Below are 23298 nucleotides of genomic sequence, written 5' to 3'. Positions count from 1 at the left end.
AACTAGGAGCACACACTGAAGGCACATGTTAAATGTTGGCTCCTCCTCTGCTCCTCCTGGGTCCTGTCCTCACCCGGGTTCTGGATCAGGGTCAGCAGGTATGAATTTGGAGAGAAGCAGAACCGGGAACAAAGGGCAAAATGTGCGCGGCGTGGGTATTTGCACGAGTGTGCGTCCGAGTGCAGTTGCCCTTCCATTATTTTTCAAATCCAAATTAGGGAAATTCACCTTCTTGTATGATGGTTCTGTGTCTACTTTTTTATAAATGAAACCTAGGAAATCAGGATATCACTGCGTTATTGGGCAGCCATTCAGACGGTTCTTTAGCACCCGGGGTATCCTTGGTGACCTGGGGTAGCCATGAGTGGTAGAAACTTTGTTTCCAACTCAGGGATCAAGGCAAACTTTCAAAGCAATATGCTGCGAGGTATGGAGTTCCATAGCAGGAAGGGATTTGAACACGAGTCCCTGTGTGTGTGTATTGTGGTTGATTACACCCAAGAAATAACTTTTTCTTTAGCATCTTTTATAGTTTACATTGTTTACAGATTTTCCAAGGGGAAACTCCCTTATTAAACTTACTAAGATATGATGAGTCTACTCAGTTTTGTATTTATCCAAGTAGTTGTAGGTATTTCTGTCTTAAAAGCTACTTTTTAAAATTATCAATATTATAAAAAATATTTTCTCTTACCTTCCTTTTACTCCATTTTATGTATTTAAAGTATTTGTTGCTTGTTTGAATTTTGGTCCAAAAACAATGTTTTTCTTTAAATCTTCCCTGGGAATACCCAGGACTGCAAAGTTCCTTTAGTCTAAAGCAGTCTTTCTCAGCCTCAGCTCTGTCGACTCTTTGGGTGGGACAGTTCCTCATTTGGGGAGGCTGTCCCGGGCACTGGAGGGCACTTACCAACCAGCGCTCTGGGACCTTACGTTCCACGTGCCTGCAGCACCTTCCCTGGTTGTGACAATGAAAACTGTAGATGTTGCCTAGTCCCCCCAGGGAACAAAAGCACCTCCCCTCCCGGTAGAGAACCACTGGTCTAAGAAAAGTCTTCTTTGTGTTTGCTCCCCTAAGGTATCACGATTTGAAAACCAATAATCCCTGGAAAAATCTGAGGGCAGGGGCAAAGAGAGCAGAGAACAAACCAGTCAATGGGAACTGCCTTGGTCCTGCTCACCTGTACGTTAGCAGGATGGCGACCGGAGGTTACAAAGGGCCTGGCTTGTGTGCGTTTACAGAGCTTCGCAAAGCCGTCGGGAACCTTGTCAGGAGATTTACTGCAAAAGACTGGCCCGTAGAATTTTGGGTGATATATTCCAATCAAGACAGAAGGAATTCACCTCATTAGTGCCCCTTCAGAATTCTGGAAACCTTAAAGTAGTGCCATGAGGAAAAATAAGGCCTTAGATTCTCGATGGAGAGAAACAGGAGATTTTAAAGTTTGCTTCATTTTCATTCTATGCTACACGCTTTGACTCCAAGGATGTGCATTTCAGTCCTTGCATTTTCCTTTTTTTCAATAGAGGACTTTGATTTCTAATTAGAAGGGAATTAGCCATATTTACTTTTTTGGATGAAATCACCCCAGTATCACCAATACAAAGCCCCCCATCAAAAGCCTTTTCTCCGTATTTGATCTGTATCTGAGAAAATCCAGACGTCTAGCTGCCCTGTGTAGGAGGGTGCTAAATTGGGTTTTTAAATTACTTCTGTTAAGTAAAAACTTAACATACACCAGCTGCTGAGAGATTATAAAAGCTTTGTTTTTTTTAATCATTGGAAACCTTGTTTTCAGAGGACTCACAATATTCTTTAAGTGTCTTTGTGTGGGATATGGAAGAATTTGCGTTTCTAGGCAACGATAATCTGACTATAAAGCAAATTCATTTAAGGGTTGCGTTTCCCGTTTGTCACTCTGCAGCTCTCACCCTACTGCTTCTTTCAAGGTTTGCAAAATGCTGGGAATTCTTTCTAAAATTAGGAGAATACACCAGAAGAGGAACCAGGTAGCGTGGAATACAGGTACTTCTAAATATCAGAGAAATAGTTAAAAGACCCAAAATATTCCCCCATGTAGGTAAACTTATCCCAAGTTCTCACTTGTTAACTCATTGATAGAATTCAGTTCATGAAAAGAGTTTTTAAGCTGTTCAATCCTAGTAAAGAAAACTCAAGGACAATTCGGACAATCAAATATTTAAGCAAAGTGTAGAATTTGGCTCAAATATTCCATAGCCAATGGAGTAACTGACATTGGCTGATACGTGCCCTGCAGAAGCAGGAAGCACGGGAGTGAGGAGGGTATGTGTGCTGGTCTGAAGCCAGTTAGTAGCTCTGTGGCCTCACGCTAATGACTTAGTGGCTCTCTGCAAAAGACTAGCGCTCACTTACCTCCCAGTGTTGTTTGGAGACTTAAACAAGATAAAGACGGGGAACCCTGGCACAGAGTTGGTCCTCGGTGAATGTGAACCTATTACCACGGCATTCCAAGCCTCAGCGTTTTTATATGCATTATCTCATGGAATCTTCGAAACAGCCTTATTAAAATAGGACATTTTTATATCTCCAGTTTTATTGGAAATTGAGGAAAATGAGATGCAAAGAAGTTTAATAAGCTACTCAGGGTCACACAGCAATTGCATTGACAGCGGGGCTCCGCATTCACAACCCTTGTCTCGTTCTGCAGACGCACAGTGAGCTCAGGCGTGCCTTGCCCTGCGGACCCTTGCTGTTGCAAACAGGGGGCTTGTGCTCTAACAACTTACGAAATGTTTTAGCCCCAGCCCTTCTCCCTGGTAAAAACCTGCCAAAACCAGTTCTCGTGCACCTGGCAGCTTCTCAGCCTCTAGGGTGCAAATGACCCCCTTCCAAGTGCCGGTTCTGTATTTCAGACAAGCTTCAAGTCATGCCAACGCCGCTGGGCCCGCACCACCCTCTGAGCAGCTAGAGGCCGCTAGAAGGGGCGAGGGGGGCCTCACCCATATCTCAGCATTCTCCTGATTGACCTTGTGTTTGAGTATATTGGACATAGAGCCACAATTTTCCTCACGTTGTCCCCCGGGGATTTAGCCTGTTAGTAGTGTTTAGGCTGCCCGGTACTTGGGGGCACTACCAACTCAAATGTTTCACATCTTCCATAGTATTATTTCATTGTTTATTTTTATTACAGTACATGCTCCGCGTAGAAGCAAATAAAATTCCGATGCTATTCAGCAGTCGACTGCACATGACCCTACCTGTTAACGATGCCATTAAGTGTTCACAATGATGTTATTGGTGTTTATTTTACATGAATATTATGCAGAAATTCTTATGCAGATTGTTATATAGCTATTCAAAAGCATGTTAGTAATATTTGGGGAACTGATAGTTTGGACTGCTTCGTCTGGATTTAAGGACACCTTGAAAAAATGTGGATGTTCTAGGACTTAAAGTAAGCTCCTGGAGTGGTTCAAAGCATAGCGAAGTGTGGAGATTGAGACTGTGTAGACTCCTGTGAGCAAAAAGTTTGGGAAAAGGAAGAGGGTTCTTGTTTGTTTAGTTTTTCTCCCAGCCATTATTTCCCTTTCACCTTAACCAGGATCGCTGCTCAACCAAGGGAAAGAGTAGCAGGGAACCAAGGGAAAGATTGCTATGGAAACAGCCCCCCGCCCAGGGGAGCTGCTAGACGGCCACCGCCTCTGTCTTCGCCTTCTCATACTCTTTCCACCGTTCGACTCCCCCTACGTAGGGCTGCCAGACTTGGAAGAGACAAAAACAGGCTGTGTAGTTACATTTGAATTTCTAACAAACGAAGAATAATGTTTTAGTGCACGAGTATGTCTGGTGCACTATTTGGGACCTGCTCCAGGTGCAGTCCGTCCCACACAATGCCCTGCTCTTGTTTTAATTCCTCATGGTTTTCATGTGGGGATTTGTCCCTCAATGAGATCCAACTGTCCTGTAGGCAGGGTCTTACTGGGTATCCTTAAAGGCACCATAAATATTGACTTCCCTATTTGGGGACCTATGTTAGATTTCCCAAGTACTTCCCCCTGCTGCAAGTGCAGAACACTCCCCCCCCACCCCCCACCCCGCCCAGGTCCTTAGACCTTTCCTCTCACACCTGGGAGGCCACTTCTTCACCAGCAATGACAGGGCTTTGCACCGAGTCCTCAGGATCGTTAGCGTGCCATCTATTCTTGCGATTGATTGATGAACTAAACGCAATTTGTTGTCTTAAGGGTCAAATAAATTCAACATTTGTTAACTAGTTACCTGCATGCCAGAAGTCAGTGGTAGGTTCTATCTGCCGTGCAACCCATCTGGGAAGTTACATTAGTCTTCCCTGTTGGGGAGATAAGAGGAGAGCAAAGGGAAATGGGGTATACCAGAAGCTACACCCACATTTGCAAATGTGTGTCCTGGGTCAGACAAAAGGATGGAAATGAATTTGTCCTTATAGATAGGGAATCACTTTAAAACTTGGAATACTGACTCTCAAAGAATAGAGAGATGTGTTGCCCACTGTACAGCGGCCCCTCCACTGGCTTATCTAATCCTACACTTCCTCTCTGCCAGGCTGATGTTGCAGTCACGTACCTACAGTAGCATAAAAGTAAGAAAGAATTTTGCAAGCTATCAGAATGATAGAAATGACAGAGTGTTCACCTCCTAGGAAAAAGCTTTCCAGCACGGAGAGTAATGGTACACATCAGGTAACAAGGTGACTTTTACACACTTTGGGCTTCTGTTAATGATATTTCTTTTAGATCTTCCTTTGTAAATGATTCAAGGCAGGCTTTAAACCTTAAAGATTGAGAGTTCTGAATGCCCCTTTCTCGGTTCATTGCTTTTCAAGTGTGAAAAGCACAGATGAGTGAGCACATATTTAGAAGTGCCTAGATGAGTAGTGTTGTGCTGGCCGGGCTTGTCCAAGCAGGCTTGTGGATGGGGTCCTCAGATTCCTGGCTCCCCCTTTCGGAGCCTTTTCCTCTAGCCCGTAGCTCCCTACAGCCCACGAAGTTCCCTTGCATCCTTTGGAGAGTGGACGCGGGCCAGGAAACTGCTCAGTCCCTTGAAATCCCACCTCTTTGCCTACCTGTGACCCCTGCAGGGACAACTCTCCATGTGACTGTAGACAGAAATTACTATAAACAAAACAACTGCAGACTCGGGTTCGACTCTAGGAAATAAACACCAGCTCGCTGTCCTAACCATCAATGAAAATTCATCACTTAATGTGGCTCCATGGTGTTTTCGGTGTCCCTGGCGTTAGACTAGAACAAAATCTGAATGTGAGAATTCATGTTCATTTCTCCCCATGAACACCAGAAACAAAGTTCTTGTGAAAGTAGATTATTCCGTACGGATGAAAATTTGATGTGATATCCCCAAGGCAGAAGTTGTGATTGGCACATCTTTCCTGGAATGCTTGTGATGTTCGGTGGAGTCATAAATCTTGTCCTCTGTGTCTGGTGTCAGGAAAATTTTTAGCTCATTAACCACTTGTTGAAAAAGTAAGAATGTTAGACTATTAGTTTTATCTGGAGAGAGAGCAAAGTAAAGTTATTTTTAATCCAGGTGAACTCCTCATTTTTATTGTAAATACATGAAGAAACAAGTGGATGGAGATTAAAATAAATGCTCGTGTTTTATTCATGCTAAAAATATTTATTTTATTCTTCAGGATGAAGCCTTGTAATATCTTTATAAATTCCTTAATATTAAAATAAGCATCAATTTGTTTCCTTTGAAAATTCTTTTATTAGGCGATTGGGTTTGGGTGAGGAATGAGCCAAATGCTTAGAGAAATATGATGATTCTAGAACATTCCTATTCCAGACAGTGAAATGTGTTCATTAACTCTGTAATTCATGGGCCTCTGATTTGGGAAACAAAAACTGTAATAAAATTACTACCAGAACTCTAGCTCTATCTATTGGAGTAGCGTTTTTATCTATCTGATTTGAATTCAAATGCATTATTAATATTTTTCTTCTTTTTAATATAGGTGGAAAACAGACCAAAATATTATGGAAGAGAGTATGTATTATGCTATTCTTTGTTTTAATAATGTAATAAGTAGTCACTTCATATGTCATCTAAATGTACATATTAAAATTTTTCTAACATAGGATCTTCATCAAATACCCATTGTGTGAGAGTTTAACAATAACGATAAATGCAGTCAGGCCCCTTTGTATTGCACTTTCTTTATAATGCTCAGGCGCTTGGCTTCTCTGGCTGTGGGTGGGAGACTAGCTCCTGCTACACTTCTCTCCACAAAAGAGCCACTGAGCCTCTGTTCTCAGCCCCTGAGTGCTGGGCAAGTGTGTGAAATGTAAAACAGCATTTTCCACAACTGAGACTTTGTATTCTATTTCATTTGCTATCTCAGTATTCTATAACCCTTTAGGGTGTCAAAGATCGCAAACTGTAGCTGAACTCCTTCCTTTCATGTACCCCAGGAAATGCAATACTCAAGAAAGTCACCCCCATGTCCCTGCAGCCTCATAAAACCAAAATGATCATTTCTCTTGGCTTGGCTTACTTAGCCAAATTGCCTTAATACCATCATTATTATTTCCTCCAGTTTCTTCTTGTTTTGCTTTACCTTCTCGGAAACCTTCTGCAAAGCGAACGCACGTTATTATTCGGTCTTTAAGTCCGTGGCCTGGAAATCAGCTGGCAGGGGCAGGCAGGACGATCAGAGAGGGGCAGCCATCAACTCAACTCACGTTTCTTCCGCAGCCAACCTGCAGGGCGTTAGAGTCAAAGCCTCTTTCAAGTCCACCTCCCAAGCTCTCCCAGCCAATGCAAAGCCTTCTTCCTCAATTCCCTTACCCATCACAGCTTCATCTTCGTGATTAATGACCCTCTTATTTGTCCCAGCCCCCGGCCACTTCTTAATTGCCATGGCTGCGTTTTGGACCCTTTCTTCCTGACCCTGGGAATTGAGCGGGCACCTCTGGAGTACCTGCGGGAACGCTGGCCTCCGCTCTCGCCCATTCCCGTGGCCCTAACATCCCTAATGTCTAGCTTAGTTAGTTATATGCCTTTTTTTCCCTTTTAATATGCTGATCTGGATTTTGCTCACAGAAAGCACAATTAATAAAACAAGAGAAAATGAAACCTACATATACTTCCCACACTGTCGTACATGAATTCCAAAGGAACTCCATTTATTGTGCAGTTTTTTTGCATAAAAATATTGTTGAGTAACTCTCTTTTTCTCATCCTCTAACCCCAAACCATTTAAATTCTATAGTGGGAGGGGACCCAGGAAACATTTTTCTTAACCATGGAAAAGAAACATGTATTAGAGGGCAATTCGCTTCAAAACTTCAGAGTCTGGGTTTCCCTTCCTTTTTTCAAAATGAAAGGGTTTGTTTGTTGCATCCATTCAAAAAGTAACACATGCACTATTCAGGAAGCATATTTTTTTTTTCCTGGAAGGAAACACAAAACAACTGTTGACAATGTTACCTTTAGGGAAAGAGAATGTTTACTTCTGTACTGTTTACATGTTTATTTTGTTTATGTCTTTAATTTAACTTTTGAATTTTGAATTTTCCCACTTTACATAGGTATTATTTTTATTCTTAAAAAGTTGGTAAATTAATACCTTCTAATTTGAGAAAATTAGGAACTACAGGAATCTAGACCTTGCAAAACGCGCCCTGCCCCGCCCCCCCATACACACACTGAGCAAGACCGTGGGGAATTTTTTTCCCTTCACCTCTTTCTTTCCAGTCTCTGGGCACACTTGCTTTTCACAAATTGGGATCATAAGATATACACATCATAGATATTTTTAAATCCATGACTGGGTCTTCAGATTCACAAAACCATAATTTTCTTTTTTTGAACAATTGAGTGTATTTGGTTCTTGACACTTTACATCGGCTGCTGGCCATTTTAAACATGGTGATCCAAGAGAATTAAAAGTTACTACTTTTAGGTTAACTACCTGTTTGAGATTTTCTTCCACCCCTGAAAGTGACATGGGATAGGAGCATCAGATCCCTGTGCCCTCCTCTGTGTGCCTCGTCCTGCAGTGGTCGCCCCCTGCCCTGCCCCACCCTGGCCCGTGGTCACATGGTCAGACTGTGTCCTGAATATCCCAGCCTCCACACTCTTGTGGCACCAGCTTTGCCCCTTTTGGCTCCAGTGCGGGAAACTTCCTAATGTCCAATGTCCTCCCCACACTCCCCGTCTTTTCTTCGCATTCCTGGGGGAAAGCAAAACAAAACTTTCTCAACAACTTCCCTCTCTCCATTCTCCCTTTCCCCTTCCAGGAAGGAACATCATTCAAACACATCACTAAACTATTGCTCTCAAAATTTAAAGAAATGGAAGAACGTTGATTATAGCTGGCTATTTTTCCAGAGAATGAGCCTCTAAAATTAACACCCCACACCTGAAGTAAGCAGGGTGATAATCAATAAGAGGTTATTTGCAATCGGGATAATATATAGTTCTCTGTGTTACAGCAGAGATCTAAACTGGTAATTGCTCTTTTGTTATTCCCGATGGTTTAAAAAGAGGCCATAACCTGGCATTTTGTTTCCACCTTAATTCTCAGTTTGGGCACAGAGACAGGTAGACTGCCTTTGTTCATCACGTTTGACTTCCTGAATGCTTGTTCTCTGCTTGGGTGCGTGCTGAGAGGCAGGGCCAAGTGTATCTTTAAGATACCCGGCAGTCACTCCAGTTTCCTTCCAAGGGGGGGGCAGAGATTCTGGGTGGCCCAGCCATCTCTTTGTGGTCCATGCTTTGGGTGGGGTCTGTTCGGAACAACATGGTCTCCTGTGTCCTCAGGTTTCACGGGATCATTTCCCGGGAGCAGGCTGACGAGCTGCTCGGAGGCGTGGAGGGCGCCTACATTCTCAGAGAAAGCCAGCGCCAGCCGGGATGCTACACGTTAGCTCTAAGGTGAGCCCGACTTCGCCCACTGTTGCACTCGCCTTACAAGTGACTTCACTCATTTTTCCCCCACTTTAAAATTGCTGTAAAATACACATAGCATGACATTTACCATTTTGACCACTTTTTGAAATGTACTATCAGTGGTTTTAAGTATATTCTCAATGTTGTACAACCGTCTCCACTACCCATTTTGGGACTTTTTATCCTCCTGAACAGAAACTCTGAACCTATTAAGCAATTACTTCACATCCCACCCACTTATTTTTTGTCTTCACTTGGTTTAAAAAGCACCAGCCACGGGTTAGAGGCCGCTGCATTTCCTGGGCCACGGGCGTTATCAGTAGGCTGGACACTAGGTTCTGCACACACACCAGCAGGCTGGTGCTCCTGTGGCCAATCTGCTTGAGACATGGAGCCAGCCGAGGGGCCCCGGCAGTTCTTGTGAAAAGTCCCCGCCTTGTTTTTGGCGTTCTCTCAGGGATCACAATGACCCAAGGGACTCCCTGTGCACTCACGATGCTCCGTCTCCATGCCAGCAAGCAATAGCGGCCGAGTTCTCACAAGCCTTTTACCACAAAATCCCAAGTATCAAAAATCACAGTACCTGAAAGGCAGGGCATTCGCTGCCCTTCTGTAACCTGGGTCAAGTATTTTATGTCATTTGATCCTCACAACAGTCCTCGGAGGTTTGGGAAGGTATCCAAAAAATCCATTTTATGAACTCTTCAGAGCTGGAAAGACCCCAATCCATCGAGGGAATGGTATCCATAGAAACATGTCCCTGCCCAGCCCACAAAGGTGTGTTCAGTGCACCATCTCTATTGTGTCTGTGGAAAGAGACTTTCCAAGTTGCAAGCGGGGCTGGCTAGTTGCATGTCTTCCGTGATGTCCTTATAGGGAAGTACTTCAAAAGCTATCAAGTGCATTAGGTATGCACAGAATTTGCCTACCAGCACCCCAGCCGCAGGAGCTGGCAGTCCCAGTGGGGAACCAGGCAGGAGCTACAAGCTATAGGACAGAGGCCAAGAGGGGCAGCCAGTATTAAAGGGAGAGGATGCTGGAAGTTGGATCCCTGGGACGCTGGCAGTGGTGGCTCAGGCAGGGGGCTTGGCACAGTCCCCTCATTTCCCTTCAGCTGGACTAGCTGGGCTGGGAGGCACGAGGGCTCCACCGGTGGAGGTCAAAGCTGTAACAAGAAGGGGACATCAGGGCCAGTGGTGGCTGCTTCCCTTGCAGAGGTAATTGCCCAGGTTGGGGAAGGGATTGTGGGGCATCGCTAGTTCCCATTAAGAAACTTTATAAGTAGGATATGTTTGTAAATCAGTTGCTACCAGCACACCGTGACTTTTATAAATGAGAATGATAGGGACCTGATGGCCTTAGTGATTTCTAGGATTAAATGACACCATATGACAGGCTGGGGCAAATCCCATCTTTGCCTCTTTCTGGGGTATAGCCTCAAGCAGGTAGCCCATCTCTTCAAGTCTCACTTTTCCCAGGTATAAAACAGGGATACTGATTATACTTGTCTCACAGGGTCTCTATGAAAACTGAGTGGAGCCCTGACTGGTGTAGCTCAATGGATTGAGTGCGGGCCTGCAAACCAAAGGGTCGCCAGTTCGATTCCCAGTCAGGGCACATGCCTGAATTGCAGGCCAGGTCCCCAGTTGGGAACATCAGAGAGGCAGCCACACGTTGATGTTTCTCTCCCTCTCTTTCTCCCTCCCTTCCCCTCTCTCTAAAAAGAAATAAATAAAATCTTTTAAAATAAACACACTCACTTAAAAAAAAGAAAGAAAGAAAGAAAACTAAATGGAGGAAAATCCAGGTCAAGTGCTCAGCCCAGTGCCTTGCATGCAGTACACGCTCAGAACAATGCTGGCGGCTACTGTTCTCCCCCAGTCCCATTTCTGACCCTGCTGTGATGCCCCGCTCTCTCGCGGCAGGTTTGGAAACCAGACCTTAAACTACAGGCTCTTCTACGACGGAAAACACTTTGTGGGCGAGAAGAGGTTTGAATCAATTCACGACCTGGTCACAGATGGCTTGATAACACTGTACATAGAAACAAAAGCCTCCGAATACATTTCCAAAATGACAACGAACCCTATCTACGAGCACATCGGCTATGCCACTCTGCTCCGAGAAAAGGTTTCCCGAAGGCTGAGTAGGTCTAAAAACGAGTCCAGGAAAATGAGCGTCACAAACGAAGAACACGCCACAGTCGATAAGGTAGGATGCGCGTGGGACAGAAACCGTCGCTCTGTTTTTAATCGATGCTGAAAAACCAGGTGGCTAGTTATATATATGACTTGCCAAAATGTGGGAGGAAACCCACCCCCACTGGAAGAATTCTAGAATACTAGTGTTATAAGGGACCTTAGAAATCTTCCACTTCGACCCCCTCATTTTACAGACGAGGAAACCGAGGCCCAGAGGTGTGCAGTGATTTGCCCCGACTCATACAGTCAGGTCCAGCACTACCACAAATAATAATTCCAAATGACTCCATTCGGAATTTGAAAAGGAAAAAAAAAAACCTCCAGTAATGTGTTCAGATGAAAAGAGTCACTTGTTTTAATTGCCAGTAGAGGCCGTGCTGGCTCCGCCTCGGGCGCCCCCCGCTGGCCAAGCGTTCATGTGCTGTTTGCGTGGGCTTCTCTTAGGGCTGGGGACCCTGCGGCTCCGCAGGCCAGGGAGGTGGCCTTTCCTGGGTCACAGGTTTTACTGACAGAGATGGGAGACTTGTCGGTGATGACGGCTATCTCTGGGAGACTTAGAGGCACAGGCTGTCTTTTCCCCCAAAGCAAGAGCGATAAGCCCAGGGAGGATGAAAAACTCCTCCGTGGAGCTGTTAGAGGTGGGCAGGTCGGGCGGGAGGCGGTGGAAGATCTGATTTTCCTCTCCGGTAAGTTAAGTTGCGGTGCGTTTGGAAGAGGCCACCACAGTGTGCTGGCAGATTTTTTGGATGTGTCCCTTCAGGAACCATCTGCTTTGCCTGATCTTCTCTGTTTTCCACTGAAAGAAAGTGACAGCCGGCCACGCCAGTCAGCCCCCACTGGGTCTGTGCTGAGCGCAGCTCCCAGGCGAGCTGGGATGGGGCACATATAAATGAATGGGGCAGGACCCTGAGCACTGCCTCTTCTGGTGGTCGCTAATCCTTGATTAAACCGGCACAGCGCCCCTCCTCCCCAGGGGTCCATTGTTAGCGGGAAGCAAGGGAAGCAAGGGTTGGGCTTGGGCTTTGGCTTTGGCTTTGGCAATGGAGATGCACCAGGAAGCACATGAGGAAGGGGGGCGCAGGGGACAGCCCAGTCCTGTTAGCAGACAAGGGGATGATTTTAATTGATTTGCTAATTGAGTTTGAGAGCCTTGGAGAACCTTCCCCAGAATCACATCAGTTGAGCAGCTGGCCCATGAAAAAATCATTTGCCTTTTTTTTTATAACTCCAGTGTCTCTAAAGCACCTGTTTATTCTTTTACAAGTAATTGATTTGGGAAATGGTGGGGTTTCTGATTGTTTACCTTTTAATGAAAGAGAATGAGGACTGGAGTCCCAACTTTCAGAATTTGTTCCAGTTCTGGCAAGAGCCATTTTTCAGTCTGTTTGCAAAATCTGTTCCAAAGTAATTTAGAACAGAAAGTCTGCACACTGACCTCCCCGGCCATGACAAATCAGAAGATGAATTGTAAAATAAACCTCTGAAGCAGAGTTGATATTTCTGAATCGGAGAGTAATGCCGCCCAAAGAGCAATCTGTTACAACCGCAAACTGCACGCGAGGATGTTTCCAGGGAGAGAGAGGCGTGTGGAGTGTGGATTTGGGATGAGAGTTCGGAGCCTGGGCATTGGAATCCTTGTTTCTAGATCCTTGTTCTCCCCCGAGAGGCAGTTTTGGTCAATGACACCCATATCTCTAGATGATACTTCTGTAAGGAAACTCGTGTGACGAAATACGTCCTTCACTACAAACCATCTTGTCCTGTGTTTACTTATTACATTTAAATGTTGGAGGAAATGAATCGTCAGATTACAGAGCCCTCTGAATGAGCCACCAGGAAAAGGTACGGAAGTGTTGGAGGAAGGAGTCCAAACTCAGTGAAGAGTTTGCTGGACCGGAGTCCAGGGTGCAGATTTTCTTGGCCACGAATGATGTACAATGTATGGCTTTCCTGGGGGACACTCTGAACGCTGGGTCTGGTCACTTGCTGGGGGTCACTCATTTTATTAGTGGGTTTGTTAAGTAAGTTGGAACAGATACATCTATTTCTCTGACCTGTATTGACAAGCAGGGTTATTAAAAGTCTCAGTCTTGCCAGAAATTCTATTTCCCTGAAGGGCAGGTCAGTGGGCCGTTGCCATGGAGGCAGGGACCAGAAAAGAGGTGGCAGAGACTTGAATGGATTGACCGAGAAGTGCCTGGGGCTCCTGTCTGCCCCGGTGTTGGTGTGTCTTGAAGGTTTTAATGTTTGGTATGTGTAGGTTTCCTAAGATTTCTCAAATCCAGACAGCCCTGCATTTCATTTTCCAGTGTTCTTAAACTCGGTTTGCCCATTTATTTATCGGTCATTTCTGAATGAATCCAGAGAAACCGGGTTATCTGTAAATCCAAGAATACTAACAGTGTTAATTGGCAGAAAAGTTATTACCTACTCCATTGGATTTGAGTGGTTTCCCGACTTATCTCCTGTCAAGGTGGTTAGCAGTGAACTTGACTTTAATAACTGTCGCTGAGGCAGAGAGATGGGGAGGGTGCGAAAAAGGAAAAAGTTGTGCTAGTTAGCCAATAGCGTTCTGTTTTCTTCCAGATTCTTCGTATAATTGATTTTGAAAACATTATAGTATGCAAGAGCCATCACTTGGAACATTTCATTAGAATGGTTGTTGCCCAGTGTGGTTTCATTTATAAAATTCATTTCAAAATTTACTCCATGGATGGGGTATGTGCTGATCTCCAGAAAGGGCGTGATCAGCACTGTAAGAACACCAGTATTTAACATTTGTTCAGACACTCGTGGTTCGTGAACAGACCTTGCATCTGTGAAACGATTGCCCTTTCATCCTTGGAACAACCTCACAAGCACGTGGGACAGGAATCCCCATCCCCATTGTGTTGGGAACCCCGGCTTTCCAGCTCCCAGTTCAGAGCTTCTTGAGTCTACAGAGCAGCTAGGCCTCCATTGGTTCTTATTACTGAAAGCAAAATCCTCGCTTCTGACCATCCAAGGCCAATTTGTGCTAAATACCACGTGGTAATTATATGATCTGCTTTGGGAAATACACTGCTGTTCCCAGCTATCCAAACTAAACTGTTGTGTAAGGTATAGCCTACTGAATCATATATACGGGACAACAATGTTTCCAACGACACGTTTCTATTAAATAAATCTGGTTCTCCGTGGTAAATTGCGTTTGATTTACGGGAGAAAAGCCATCTGCACCCCTGATATAATAAAAGCTCATTTGAGAATATGTTTTCTTACCAGTTTATTTATTTTACTATTGTTTGTCATTTTCAAAGTTAGAAAATAACCTCAATGCCCATCGGCGGGGGACTTCTGAGGTCAGTGATGATACAGCTGTGTAGAGCACAGGAAAGAGTGAGGAGACTCAGGTGGGCTGGAACGGAAAGAGGATCTGGGGTTATTCAGGGACAAAAGGAACTCACAACAGAGGGTGTGTAGTATGGCTTTCTTGTACATGTCTTTTTCTGGCCAAATCACAAACTACCCGCTGGAGGATGTAAGAGCTAGTTCTGTTGGTTGCTGTGGGAGGGAGGGGCGTCTGAGGGGTAAGTGGGTGAAGGGGACACCTCCCGAGACTGTCGCACACTCTGAATTCCAAACCGTGATGAATGCAGTGCCCTGTTCCCAAACAAAATAAGAAGAAAGAATGGGTTATGTCTTCAGTTCACACACGTTAAAGCAAACCCTCAGCAAACATCTTCTCTGCCCCACATCTCTCTCTCATACACACACGCGGACATGTGCACACAGAGCAGCGTGAGTTCCAACCCCCGGGACCCTGGGCCCAGGCTGTCTTTCTCATCCCGGCTCACTGGCCCCCCCGCCCATCCTGATGGCTTTCTTCTCCCACTTGTCCATGGGGCGTTAGCACAGAGTCTCTGTTTAACAGCCTTTTACCAGAGGTTGGGGGCTGGATGAGGCGCGTGATAGCACAGGACCAAAAGGACCCAGTAAAGAGTGCCATGTGACGGTCCCTGGAAATTAGCTGGCTGTTGCTTCCTCACTGGCCTTGCCCCTCACCCACCGATGGTCCCTTCAGCTGTGCTCCCCTGGGACCCTTCCCAGCCCCCCCCCCCCCGTTTTCCACGCCCCTCCCTCACCCCAACTCACCTCTCTCGAGCTGCCAAGGACCAACTCCCAGGGTCCCCTTGCCTCCCTCTGGCAACAAGGAAGCCTCTTAGGCTTCTGCCTGCCCCGCCGTGGGAACAGGAGTGCCTTCAGCCTGGTGGGGCATCCGCCTGTACAGATGAGCTGTTCGGGGAGAACTGATCCTTCCTCAACCTACCATGTTTTTCTCTTTTGAAATAATTATTTTCTTTACATCCGGGGCGATCCTTTCATTGTTTACTTCACTATGTCCACCCTCTGAACCCACTGGCCCGCCAGAGCCCTTTGCCTAATCCCGATACTAGATTTTCGGCCTTTGTCCTGGAGCAGCAGGGCGTGCCGGCTGACTGAGAGCTCAGCCACTGTGGGTCGTGCTCAGGCTGGGGCTGCCCTGGAAGCAGACCTGCCCCAAGGGTCTGGTGCCTCCTGATTTGGGGAGGTGCCCTGGGAGCAGGAGGGAGAGGCTGGGAGAGGGAGCAGGCAGGGGAAGCAAGTAGCGATGCATGTTATTGAGCCGGGGCCCCTCCCAGGACCGGAATGGTGCCTAAGAGCAACTGAAGGAGAGCTTGCTTATCCACCGCCTCCTGTCCTCTGTTGGCTGAGGGGGCTGCGAGCTGTTAAGTCTTTCCCACACCAGGCTGCACATGCAGAGCCAGCTGGGCGCCCACGGCATCCTGGGCGGAAAGTTCGAGAGGGCAAGTGCTGCAGCAGGTGGCGAGGGGCACGGGAGAAAGTGGCCGAAACACCCACCACCGCCCAGCCTGCCTTCCGCTGCTGGCCTCCCTTACTGTCCTGTGGTCCCCAGACATCCTGTGCCCCTCACATCCACCCTCTGTGCCCGCTGTCTGAAGTGCCCCGCTCCTGTGATCTGCTGGCCCCTGTTCACCCTTTAGAGTCCAGCAGAGCCTCTTTCGTAGAGCCCGCTGGCACTCACCCTGCCTCGCCCGCCCTGAAGGAAGCGCTGCCCCAGCTCACAGCTACCCCCGAGGCTCACACCTAACCTTCAGGATAACTTAACCTGCTGCCTCGTAGGTGGTCCTCCAAGAGTGGCCCTCGGGGACCAGCAGCATCAGCATCCCCTGGGAGGCTGATTGGACATGCACCTCTGGATCAGGACCTCTGGGGGCAGCACCTGGTGGTCTGCCTCCAGGTGGCTCCTCGTGTGCCCAAGTTTGAGAGCCTGTGGTTCAGCTACCTCTCTCGTTCCCCAGGAGTTGACCATTTGGAGGCCCAGGTCACTCCTCAGACTATTCCTGAGTCTGAAGCCCAGCACACAAGGGCCTCGGTAGAGTAAACACCACCAAGTGAAGAGCAGATGGGTGACTTAGAAAATGGAGCAGATTGCCTCACAGTCACCCTAAGGAATAGTGCGTCTCTGATACACCCCGGTGGCGTGTCAGCATCTCCTACCCCTGCTCTCTGAGCAGCTGCACCCTCCCCCCGCTAAAATCTGACTCCCCACGGCATCGTGAGAAGCTAGGGCCTGGGGAGAAGAGGGTCTTGGAGGCCACCTTGTGCAGCCCAGGTGTTTTACACACCAGGAAACCAAGGCACCCTGCTCAGTAGTGTGGAGCATTTCAAAGACATCTAGAGGCCACGAAGGCTCAGAAAGGAGAAAAATGTGCTCAAGTAACCTGCCAGTCACAAGTTCTCTTAAACTGAAAGTCTTCAAGGAATGCAAGTTGTATCTATAGGACTCGGGAGTGAATGACTGAAAAGTGAGAAATGAATTCAGATGGTGGTTCATCTAGAAGGTGTCCCAGCCGTCCAGACCAGCAGGAATCGGAAGTATCACTCACTGGGGTTTTGAGGAGAGTCTGATTAACAAGGGACTTCTCCCAGGGCCTGGCAGTGGTGGACACAGTGTCCTCCCCAGAGCTGAAGGGACCAGAGGAAGACACCGGGGTCACTAGAGTCTGATGAGAGCTGGGATGGAGGCTCCCATAAAAGGGGAGCTCCCCAGGAGGGGGCTGTCACAGGACAGGGACCCCACAGTCAAGTGAGGTTCCCGCCCTGCAGCCAGTGACCAGCTGCCCCACCCAAGACCTCCTGCTTATATCTCCCATTGGACTAACCCCCTCCCCCTGGAAGCCAGAGGACAGAGGCATCAGGGATACAGTCCTTAGAGGTCCGTCTCCCCACCAGGGGTGAAAGCAGGACAGAGAATGAATTGGGGAGAGGGGCTCCGTGGCAGAGAACAGCCAAGGCAGGGAGTAACGAGAACAAAAATGTGTGCCGCGCAATTCGACTGCACTGTGTGTTAGCCTTATTCTAACATCAAGTTCATCAGGTCGGAAGCCACTCGTGCATGTTCAGGCATTCATGCAAGCTGTCAGGGAGGAAGCTCTTCTCCCGGATGGCCCCTCAGTGTGCTGTGGCGGAAGGGATCTTGGTCCTGGGGGCTGGAGGGCTGTTGTGACTTCATTAAGGACAGTTGATTGACCAAGCAGAGGCGCTGCATTCATTTGCCAAAGAGCGAGCCCGAACTGTTCACGTAGAAAGCAGTGAGCCGCTGAAAAAGACCTGCTCCCATTACAGGGCCCGGCAAACCTGTGGATGAGCCCCTCAGGAGGTCCCTTGGAAATGATATGTAACTGACATAACCAGCCTTTTCTCGGGAGTCAGGGACAAATGAAGACGGGCATAACTTGGCTAGTAGGAGTGACAGGTACAGTAATGACTCTGGCCATCCATCTTCAGCTGCACACAGAGTCGTAAAGGCGAATGGGATGTAATGCTGTAAGAATGGATTTGAACTTAGATTACATTTGCTCATGCAACCAGGTTTCCCCGAGCAGTTATCTGAGATCACAATCCCCTGATGGGGCGGGATTTATCACGCAGTGTGAAAAACAGCTCATGGTGAGGCCAGGTTCTCAAACTGGCTGCAGGTTAGAATCATCCAGGGAGCTTTTAAAAAATACCATTGGTTGCTCCTCCTGATTTATTGAATCGAAGGGGCCCCAATCCCCGCCCCGCATGACATTCAGGCAGCTTTATTTTGAAGGTTCTCTGGTTGATTCTAATGGTCTCAGCCTCTGGTTAGAGGAAAGGTCGGATGGGGAAGTGAGGTTACCAGGTACTTGGGGGAGCGTCGTTGTTTAAAGATGCCTGTTTCACCTTCTCTAATGCCTTTTCTGTTTATGGGAATCTTTTATGTTCTCATTTAGACCCTGGCATTCTTTCCCTACCTCTGCCTACACACAAGTCCTCCGTGAAAATACTGTACACTCTGGTGAGTCTGGTTACCTGAATTGACTCAGAGGCTTGCTTTACTCCTTTTTTCTGGCTGCTTCTCCCGGACTATTGGCTCAAGTTTAAATGATGAGGGGAAATTAACTGGAATAGGATTAAGAGAATATACTGATGGAACAAGGGAACAGGAGTGTCTCTTCCTTAGGGGCCAGCTGGTGGGTCTTAATGACATTTGTAGGACTATGGTTTTCACCCTGCACTGCCCACTGGAATATACTGGGGGGTTTTCAAAAACACAGATGACTAGCTACACCAGCCCTCACCCACCCTGGCTGCTGAAAATCAGACTTCACGCCTTGAGATAAGGCCTGGGCATCTGGATTTTAGGTGCTGCAGTGATACTGATATGTACCTGATGCTGAGACTCCCTGCTATAGAAGAATAATTAAAGATGACTTATCTTTTATCAGAAAGCTGCTCTTTTTACCAATCCCCCACTATCAGTGGTCTCAAGGCTAGAGCTTTACACAAACAAAAAGAAAGTTATCTTAATACATTCAGTGTGTGTCTGAATAAAATAGGCCAAACCCTCCTTGTTGGTTTCCCTCCAAAATCTCTCCAGAAACGGAATTTTGAGACCGGCAGCACTTGCCTGTCTTTTCTATGAAAGCAGTGCCATCTAGTGGTCGAAAGGCGAGTTACATGCGACAATCTCAAAGGACCACAGATGTGGGAGTAATGAGCAGGAACAAATTTGCAGCAATGAATCCATCGAATCCTCCCGCTTCCTCGGGTTTTATAGCACAGATCACGCTGTGCAATGGCTAGGGGGTGTCTCTTTTGTATTTCATGCTCATTCTTTGCATAAGCAGGTGGGCAGCTCTGCCAGCCTGGCTGCTTGGCGGTAAATATGGTCTCGATGATCTGATTCACTGGCGTTCTGGTCCAGAGGTGCCCAGACTTCTTGGCATCAGAGCCCTTTTATTCTTTGTGAGATTACCGATACCCCAAATAGCTTTTATTTATGTGGGTTACAGCTATTGGTATTTACTGTATAGAAGGTAAAATGGAGAAAACATTAAATATTTATTCTTTTAAATGTGACAGTAATAATTCCATTAGGTGTTTGTGTAAATAACATATTTTGTGAAAAAATAAGTCCATTTTCTGAAATGGAAAAAAACCCAGTAAGAATAGTGGCATTGTTTTGCATCTTTGTAAATCTCTTTAGTGTCTGGCTTACTACCCAACAGCTGGGTTCCCACATCTGCTTCTGTATTCAATCTGTGCTGACATACTGTTTGGTTTGAGGTATAGGGAGATGCTCCATCCTCACACAGGTGTGCCACTGGAAAAAGAAGAATGTTTCTTATAGCCTTTTTAGGTAACTGTGATTGTTACTATTTTCTACCACAGAACAACCACTTAAACAACACTTAAAGGCGAGTTTCAATGCCAATCAGTGGAAGAGACAATTAGTAAAAGTAGTTTTTGACACCGCGGCCTCTCTGACAGGATCTTGGGGTCCCCTGAACATTGGTGGGCCACACTTTGAGAAGCGGTGCTCTAGGTGGACATTTGATGGGTGAAAAGCGCACTCTTGGGAGAAGCTTACATTTGTATGTCTTCAGGGAGGTGTTTGGGAAGAAGTGTTGTGCCATTTCTTGTCACCTTTGACTGCGGGAGGTAAATGCCTCTGTCCCCTGGGACTGCTGTCTACCTGTAGAGACCACAGTGTTTGCCCTGATTATGGCTGCAGAGCTCTTCCCGAGCCCCCTAGAACCTAGCTACCCTCTTCTAGAAATGGCATCGGAGCCACCATCCCTCCTTCTCTCAGTGTACGTGCTTCTGATGGAGTCAACCTGTCCACGGACCCCAGAGGTGGGTCTGTGGCTCGAGGCTAACCCAGGGGGTCACATTTCCCCAGCTACTGTGGGTGTTTCCAGGATAGGCCTACGGTCAAGTCAGAGCCAATGAAACCAGTAGGTTCTCACTGTGAGTCAAGGAAAGGCGGCCTTTTGCCCTTTTCCTGCGGGGCTGGATTCAACAGGAAGTAGGTCTGGATGGCTGAAGCCTTCTGGTTCCCACATAGAGCAGAGAAGTGCAGCCTGGAAATGGAGAGAAACTGAGTCCTGAGGACTGTGAGCCTCTGCGGAAGCTGCCCTGGGGCCTGCTGCCCTCTGCCAGATGGTGTGGTGAGGTTAGTCTATTCATTCCCATTGGCCTTTTCACATGGCAGCGGGAATGTTTGCGTTCCGTGGAGACACCTGCAGTCTTAATAATCAGAACACTCTGACTCACCCCACCCCCATGACGCCCTCCACCCCCTTCCCCTGCACTCACTGCTCACCTTACCCCTCACCATGGTTGAGAAAGCTCAGGTATTCCAAGTAGGGTTCATTTTCATTTTAATTGACCAGCCCACGCTCTCCCTCTTTAACATGGAAATGTCAAATTAGAAAAAGGGACATCTAGAGTTTACTAAAACAAGTAGGCATGTAGTACCTAGATTACCAGGCAGACATGGGAAGCACCCCAAAACCACTTCCGGTGTGCGTCTCACCATCTTTGTCCCCTGGCTCTAAGGAAGTGTGTTTTTAGACTCTTAATAATAATATTCACATAATGAAGATGAAGGCAGTATGTTAAAGCATCCTATGAAATCTGATCCACCAGATTTTTCTCTATTCATGATATTGCCATAAAACCTCTTTTTAAAAAAAAAAAAAAAAATGGAAAGAAACATCGCCCCATCTGCAGGGTTGGGTCTGGCCGGGGATCCCGCGTGAGACCTCCCAGGTTATCAGTAAAACAGATGACAGACGTTGGAAACCTGCAGACCGTGCAGAAAGAAAGGTCAGAATCCTGTCTGCAGTCTTCGTGCATTAAAGCTTCGTCTGTACGGGTTTGTGGGCTTCCCCGGTCCACTGTGGGGAAGAGGTGGGTTTTGTTTTCTGAATGATTTCCATTGACATTCACGGAAATGGGATTGTCAAGGCTACAGAGCAGGTTACTTGTTTTCGTGGGCACGGGAACAGGTTGCAGACCCCGCATGACTCATGTCTCCATCAGGAGCGGTCTGGCTGGGTTTTATGGTGATCGTGTATTAATATACCGGCTGCTTTTGTCTCTCCTTACACAGAATCACTTTGAAGTTTCCAGAAAGTTAATATTTCACTTTGTACCTAGTCCTCACTTAGGAAGCTAATGGAGCCCAACCATCTGAAGAGTGAGTTAAAGTTTACAAATGCAGCTTTTACTGTTCTTATGTGATTTGGTGGCTTAAAAAATTATGAAGGACTCAAATCACTGTCATTTGCAAAAGATCCTTCTTTAATATTCAAATTGACAGTCAGAAATAAGACACAAGATTATGAGGAATGCAAGACCCAACACGCCCTTAACTGAATAAGAGCAGTTATATTTTATCACAGAATACATAAATCCATGTAAAGCAATTGATTAGATAAGGGGCTTTTATTATTTTGAATCCTGAGTGATTTGTGACTTTAAGAAAGTTATAATTACAAAAAAAAAATCTCACTTTACCAGCCATGGCATACTTTGTCATCCATCATAAACCTACGTTATTTTACTCCACTTCACAGCAATCTTTACGTTTCAGTTTCCTGTGCTTTACCAGCAAGGAAGCTTGGGAGGCCCAGTGATTTGCCCAGGGTCATAGTACTAGTAGCTGCAGGTCCTGTCTCTAGTAACTCATTTAACTCCAAAGCTGCTGCCCCTCCCACCCTACCGCACTGACGAGGAAACAGATTTGCTTTGTGTTTAAGTAAAAGCTTCTAAACAAAACAGCACAAAGGGAATTGTCTTCCTCCTCAAATACCAGGACCCAGGCCTCTCTGTGGGAGGATTCGAACCAGCTTCTGCTCCTGACTAATTTGTTCTAATGCAGAAATACCTATGGCTACGGGTGTGAGTGACAGACAAGCATGCCTACCTCTGTGATTTCTACAGGAAAATCCCTGTGCGCATCTTTAGCCAGGGGCTATATGAATTTTAAAAGGATTTGGCAATAATGTAAAGCTCCAAATACCTTCACTAAATCCCAAAGTGAGAGCTATGAAATGCATGTCTTGTGCAACATGCCTGTATCTCACTTACCCAACTATGAAGGAACAAATGGGGAAGAAAGGACATTAAAACCACAGTTATCCTCGTGAGCATTAGAAAGTAGCACATGACCTGGTCCCCACCCCCATCCCTGCCCCCTAGGTAGCTGTGAAACACCAGCTGAACTCTGGGATTCTAAAGTGATGTTCATGGAGTTTTTAAGTCACTGGATGTTTGTCTTCCAGTAAGTTAAAAGTAAAATTCCACGAGGTTACTAGCACTCACTGAACTTACCCACGATCACCCAGCTGGTGAGTGAGCTGGAACCCGGCCCCGGCCACCCTGACTTGAAAGGCTGTTCAAGAGCTTTCTGGCTACCTGAGAGTAGACACCTTGAGGTGGCTTGCCAGCTCTTTCATGATGCTGTCCCCTTGCCCCGTCGCCCCGCACACAGATGCACACATCTCTTTGCCCTCCCCCAGCTGTGTGCCAGAGTCGGCCATACTGTGGTCATTTTCTGAGCACACCAGCTGGTTTCACTCCCGCAGCCTTTACCTAGCATCTTCCAGCTCTTTGCCGTGTTCCTCCCGTCCTCTCACCCCGCCAGCCCCCTGCTCTGACTGAGGGAGCCCTACCTGTCTTTATAGGCCATGCATTCATCTTTCTAGAACTTATGTCTCTAGCAGCAACTCAAGCTTTCAGACGTAAGAGCCAAAGTTCTCAGCCTGCTTCGGACGGCCAGGCATTCCTGACCTGCAAAGTCCT

General features: G+C 46.7%; 1 protein-coding gene across 2 annotated transcripts in view; it reads left to right on the top strand.

Moving 5' to 3' along the window:
* CHN2 (chimerin 2) overlaps positions 1-23298 on the top strand; it is a 253283-nt gene that overhangs the window by 158147 nt on the left and 71838 nt on the right. For both annotated transcript variants that reach the window (XM_053926776.2, XM_024562874.3), the window contains 3 exons: positions 5997-6028; positions 8807-8920; positions 10861-11146. In XM_053926776.2, the coding sequence (XP_053782751.1) occupies positions 5997-6028; positions 8807-8920; positions 10861-11146 (432 nt within the window). The remainder of the gene's footprint in view (positions 1-5996; positions 6029-8806; positions 8921-10860; positions 11147-23298) is intronic.

The sequence above is a fragment of the Desmodus rotundus genome, chromosome 6 (genome assembly GCF_022682495.2).
Source record: "Desmodus rotundus isolate HL8 chromosome 6, HLdesRot8A.1, whole genome shotgun sequence".
Lineage (NCBI taxonomy): Eukaryota > Metazoa > Chordata > Mammalia > Chiroptera > Phyllostomidae > Desmodus > Desmodus rotundus.
This window is presented reverse-complemented; position numbering and strand designations above follow the sequence as displayed.